At 42.0% G+C, this 6072-nt stretch overlaps 2 protein-coding genes across 2 annotated transcripts in view; both read right to left on the bottom strand.

Annotated features, from left to right (window-relative positions):
• Positions 1-1281: 1281 nt before the first annotated feature.
• On the bottom strand, positions 1282-3225 carry mcl1b (MCL1 apoptosis regulator, BCL2 family member b). The gene is made up of 3 exons (XM_024258304.2): positions 2654-3225; positions 2278-2528; positions 1282-2183 (listed from the first exon to the last, which is right to left on the bottom strand). Exons 1-3 carry the CDS (start codon positions 3096-3098, stop codon positions 2067-2069), a joined length of 813 nt encoding a protein of 270 aa, XP_024114072.1. The 5' UTR covers positions 3099-3225; the 3' UTR covers positions 1282-2066.
• A 624-nt stretch (positions 3226-3849) lies between these two features.
• Positions 3850-6072, bottom strand: part of ensab (endosulfine alpha b) — a gene marked incomplete in the record, with an annotated part of 6883 nt that continues 4660 nt past the window's right edge. The window contains 1 exon segment of the mRNA XM_024258305.2: positions 3850-6072.

The following is a 6072-nucleotide window of genomic DNA, read 5'->3' as shown; positions in this document are numbered from 1 at the left end:
TGCATTCTTTCTGTCTGCGTGGGAAGCTAGACTCTTATCAGCTTCAATGCTGCAAGGCCAAAAAGTTTTTCCTTCACATCCAAAAAACATCCTACTTTAAGGTTGACTGGAATTCAAAGGAAGAGTCTATGCAAAAAACAAAAAGCCACAGTGGGAGGCTGCTAGCGCACTTTCTTTTTGCATACGTAGGTTTGCAGCCGGCTGCAGCGACTGATACAGCTCCTGCATGCTGATTCCACAGAAGTCGGCCACGTCAGAGATAAAGACGCGCCTGGGCCACCAACTAGTTAAAAAGTGCACGGCTGCAAAGCCGTGTAAGTCAGTAATTACTGTTTGGGACCCAGCAAAAATGCACCATCTAATGATTGTTTACAGCAATCCCATCAAAGCTTTTAATCATTTTTGCTTTGAGAGAAAAAAACCTTAAAGGGTTGCACTTTAATGTGATTATCTTCAACAAAAAAAAACTCCTAAAAAAGAAATTGAGAACTTTTACTTGAGGCCCCCAACTTTCTAATCTTTCAAAGTCTGTCGCCTTTTTGCAGCAGGCTGCAAAAAAACCAAACCTATCAGCCGCACATCAGGGCGACAAATTCTGAGAATTTAGGGCTTCTCACTAGAAAAGCGCAGCCCAAGTATTCCTGTGCGTCACTCAAGTTCCCAGAAACGGTTTTAGATTAAGGGGGTGTGTTGTTACCAAGCGAGAGCAGAAACTCGCAACCAATACCGAGCCTGTTTGACGCACTTCCTCCTATCTGATTGCTAAAGTTCTTCTAAGTTTGGTAAGAAGCAGGAAGTGGAAGGAGTCCTTTAAAAATGGCCGTCATATCTGAGATGCCAGAAAGGCCACATTTCTGCAAAACAAAAGATAAAGCTGAATGACTCTTATCCTGATGGCTTTGATTGGTGAATGCTTGGAATTTCTCTTCCTTCTTTCCTTTTGGCAGCAAACTTGTTTTAGGTTTCACAACCACTCCTTAAAAAACACCCACGTTTGAAGGAATGTGTCTCAAGTTTCTGCATGCGTTGCTCAAACTGGGCAGAAAAGGAAAACTTTAACCAAATTATTTTAGGTCCAAAAATGTTTCTGCACTTGCAAAATACTGCAACCTAAAAAAAACAAAGTTGCAGAACAAAAGTTTGCACATTTCCTGCTCTCATTCGTAAGGAATAAACTTATTTTTTTAGCTTAAAGTTGAAGATTTTCAGTTTTTCCTGATTTTTTTTTAAACTAGCTTGATAAGTTTTTAGTTGAAGGCTTAAAGATAAAAACATTTAACATGTACCTGAAAAGTAGTTTATTTACATGCATAAATATACAGATATTTATATATACACACAATTTTACAAAATAGTAAAAGGTGCAAATATATCAAAAACTGAGCTGAAAGCTTTCCGTTTCACAACCTTGCAGTACAATCTGCTTTCTGCACCTACAATCCACTTGGTGGATAAGGCAAACTGATCTACGATGTTGCCTCAGCCCTTTTTTTTGCCTCCATGGTGTTGGTCTGTTGCAGGGGTAACTAGGGAGGTGGCTAACATAATTAGCAGCAGGAGCAGGCGACGGGAGGCGAGCTGTGCCTCATCACCTTGGAGAGGCACGAGGAGCGTTTGTCCTGAAACATGATCCTGTCATGGGATCAGAACAAACATCTCCTGGTCTGGCTGAGGCTTCTTCATCATAGAGGTAAAGGCTTCAAACATGTTACAGAGGAACTTAAGAAAAAAAAAAAAAGAAAAAAAATGGGCGCCCCTGTGGGTCCCCCCAAAAAATGACATCAATCAGAACTTTCAAAATGTACATATATTTAATCAAAAATAGTTTTATTTAGTTAAATAAACAGTGCTAACATAAGCCAATCAAGAAGTAGAGGGCGTGGCAGAAGAGTGCAACCGCTTTGCAGATTGACAAAGTCCAGGATGAATGCAAAAGTCCAGAATGTGGAGGGTTTGGTTTCGGACCAGTCCGTTGCAGTGGTGCAAATCACCGCTCTTATCTTTCATGTGACTTAAAAGAAGGCCATATGGGAGCCATGCAAGAAGTTGTGGAGTCCCAAAAAAATTCACCTACACACCTGGGCCAGTAAAGCCCCAACGCCTGCAAGTCCAAGGACGGCCACCAAAGTGTTCCTGACTGTTGATTCTGGGTCTGGGACGTGAAAGAACTCTACGAAACCATCCTGAAGGGGAAAAAAAAAAACAAAAATCAATCAATAACCTGGTTCTGGGTGAGTCAATGCGGTTGTGCAACCACACCACGAGCAGAACACTCACCCATGAGTTGTTGTTGATCAGCCAGTCCCGCTGCTCACGCAGCAGGTACGTGCAGATCTCCTGACTGACCAGGTCCACGGAGTGACCTCTGCCCTTCTCCTTCAGCTGCAGACACACCGCCGCCCCGAAGGCCAGCAGGCTGGCGATGCGGCCCCAGTTGGTGGTCCGGTCCGCAAACATGTTCTCTGCTACGCGGCTAATAAATGACATATCGTCCAAATTGTCTTCCAAAGACAGCCTATTGATCATACCTGCGGAAAGAAAAGTCGAAATCAAACACAAGTTGGAAGCTAACGTTCAAAAACGGTCGAGGCTCGCGACTTCCTCATTCTGCTGCTAGCAAAATGGCTTCGCTGCTTCCTGGTTTTCAACTTACCATTAAAGGCGAACCGATGTTTATCCATCATGTCGTTCACTACTCTTTTCGCCGTCGATATGTATTTGCTCTCCCGGTGGCGAGATTGAGATAATCCAACATAGTTCCTAAAGAAGTTCGTGAGGAATTCCGTGGTGTCCTGGTTTATCGGTGGGTCGTTGGGTACAAGTACGCTGTTGTCGCACTCCAGCTCCGGGGTGTTCGGGAGAGAGCCGCCGTCGTCGTCGTGAAACCTCCTCGCCGCATACGGAGATTTATTCCCTAACATGTCGAGGTCCTGCGGTCTTTTCATCTGTTCGGACGGGTCGGGATTAGCGCCGCGCGAGGCCGTGGCGGAGGTCAGAGGCACGCGCGCGGATCTCTCTCCCGCTCCGCCGAAGAGTGCCGTACATCCACAGCTCGGCGTAATGTAGCTGTTAACCATGTGTTTTTGCAAAGGAAGCATCTTCTTCGATATGAGCTCGACAGCTGACGCCGAAATCTACGATAAGGAATGAATTGGAGTTTGAATTAAAAAAGAAAAATTTAATGTATTTCCTGGCTGAACTCGCTTCAAGCGGAAGCGGAATGCGACAGTGCCGCCTTATATGCAGCACAAAAATCAGAGTGGGCGGGGTTTAAGTGGTCGAGTCCATTTTTTGTTTTCTTTTGAAAACAAACTATCTAGGATTTTTGACAAGAATGGGCGTAGAAATTTTATTTCCACTATTTAAAAAAAAAGTATTTAATTATTAAAAAAAATAACTATGGAATATATTTTTTTATCTCAAGTCAGAAAATTCCACAATATTGTTTGTCACTTTAAATATTAAACATTTTAGACATAAAAAATAATTAAGGTGACTAGACACGGTTATTGGTTTTACATTTCTTTTTTTAAATAAAATGCCCATTTTATGGTGTGATTTTGTGCTATTTTCCTTGCAGCTTTGTGTAAAGAAAACCCCCGTTTCAACCAACTGAAAATTTCCACTCTTCTTGTGAAAAACCCAGAAGCGACTGGAAATTTCCGCCTGTCTTATGTGCGTTGCTTCCCTCTGCTGGCCAAAAATGGTAACTGCTCCTTTTTAGTAACTTCCAAAACACAACTTATATTGAAAAAAAAGATTTTATACTCCAATCTTTAATTTGAAAAAGATTTAGAAGAGCCTTTAATTGAAGGACAGATATGTAAATAGTAATAAAAACAACAAGACTATATTAATGTAAAAGTTTATTTCAAATACTGACAAAAATCCTCTCAGCTTTTTACCACACATGTGAAACATTCCAAGTACCCCAGTATGTTCTTTAGTCTTAAAATCATTCCTGTATTCTCCTTTAAATCATGTGAACCCTCTTCTTTTTTTGTAGAAGGAAGGTTTCTCTCATTTCCCTGCAGTTACTTTGAGATGGGATGAAATGCAACACCATTAAGAAACACTTTCTTGCAAAAAAACAAAACAAAACAAAAAAAAGGTAAAGCAGCACAAAAAGTACTTTAGAGCACACTGTTGTTTCCTTTAATATTCTGGCACGTGTTCATTGCAGCTGAGAAACACTTTGTGGAGTAGGTTTGGAGTAATTTCCTCACCAACTGCCCATTATCTTTAAAGCCAATAATGCAGTGAAGGTACTTTACTTTTGTTTTATAGCATTTTAATACTTTTTTTTAATATACATCTTTGTTCCAATTGCTGGCTGTTACACCAAAACATATTTCTCAATGATAGTGTTAAGTGAGCATTTCAGAAAACTTATTAAAATAAGAGATTTGATTGAAAAAATGTATTTTTAAAATATAGTTTTATGACTAAACAGCCCCAAACCAAGCAGATTGACATAAGAGCTGCAGAACTGTGAGATTGAGACACTAGTAAAAGAGCTGACAGAATCAAGAAGATAGATTTTTTTTTTTTACAGGGTAACCTTTTGTATTTGTCTTTAAATCAGCAGCATTTACACTTATTTTCATATGATACAGATTCACAGAGCCTCTGCGATACACCCAGATACAGCAGAAGTAGTGTTAAACCGAGAGGAGAGAGGAACCATTGAATCGGACGTGGCTCTGACAGTGAACACATTGAGAAGCAGCTCCGTGTTTGCTGTTGATCTATTTACAATCGCTGGAGTAAAGAAAAGCATTCCATTCCAACACCAAAGGAAAACAAAAAAACAAAAGAGACTTTCACTTCCTGAAAATTTGACACATTTCAAGGTGAAGCTGCAGACGTAGGGGTGTACTCCACAGCCAAAGACGGCGATCCGTTTCTGAATCATGTAACAGATGATCACATCTCACACGTCGCACCTGATGTCACTGAGCATCATAAAAGGCTCCAATAAAATCCAGCGGCTCTCGTCCAAACGGTTTACCTTCAAACACCCGTCAGATCAAAGTTCGGCGCTTCATTGAGTCACATCACAGAACCGACTCGTCCCTCTCCACAGATTTATGACACAGGGAACTGGAGAACCGATTTATGTTCTTGAACCTGTGAAAGCCTGAGAAAGGTGCTGTTGCCCCCACGCTCAATCAGATCTCAAAATTACTCTGGCCAGTCCCACAAATGTACGGAAAAACTTTATTGAGCAAACACAAGCAAGGAGCATGAAATCTGCACGTCTCGGGTTCCAGTTTGACTCATTGGAACACGAGTCAGATCATTTCCTAAGTGACATTGTGGGTCTGATCCCAGCTGGGAGACATTTGGTGGACTGAAATCCTCGAGTGTAACGCAGGACGAGTTGACCAGTTCTCCACCAATCACAAGCTCGCATGAGAAGAACCCCCACAGAGAGCCGCTTCCATCCTCAATAAATCTTCCAGACTCAGTAAACACACGTCTTGATGCAACCAAACAGCAACTGAACTAAGTCTGAGCTCAGACACTTGGCAGGACTTCCAGTCTTTAAATAAAATACAGGGCCACGCTCGGCCAGCTCCGAGCCCGGGGATGCTAACGCGAGCGTGCGTGAACGGATTGTCAGGAAGCAAAAAGGAGAAAGTCTGACTGTGGACACTTTGGGACAAGGAAAAGGAAGCTGCACTTCAAAATAAAACATGTTCTCCTCGTGTTTTGTTACAATCATGCAGCGTATTTAGAGAGAAAGAAAGACGAATCCCCATCTGGCTGAGCTGCAGCAGCTGATCAAGTTCTGTTGGAGCGAATTAAAATCCAGCTCGTCCCTCACCGACTGAAAACTATGACTCACACACTTTTTCCAAAGTCTGGTGCAGATAGACTGAAGTGAGTTGCGACCATGGTTCCTATCTCCCTACAACACGTCGTTTTGGTGTCATTCAGAATGCAAAAGAGAACAATACATACTATACAGAATACAAAGTGCATTAACATACCCCCCCGCCCTGCCTGATAACACACACACCCACTGTAATGCATCTTGGAGCAGTGAAAACCAAGATATGAGGGGGG

This window comes from Oryzias melastigma, linkage group LG16 (genome assembly GCF_002922805.2).
Source record: "Oryzias melastigma strain HK-1 linkage group LG16, ASM292280v2, whole genome shotgun sequence".
Lineage (NCBI taxonomy): Eukaryota > Metazoa > Chordata > Actinopteri > Beloniformes > Adrianichthyidae > Oryzias > Oryzias melastigma.
The sequence above is the reverse complement of the archived record's forward strand: the minus strand, read 5'-3'. Positions and strand labels throughout refer to the sequence as shown.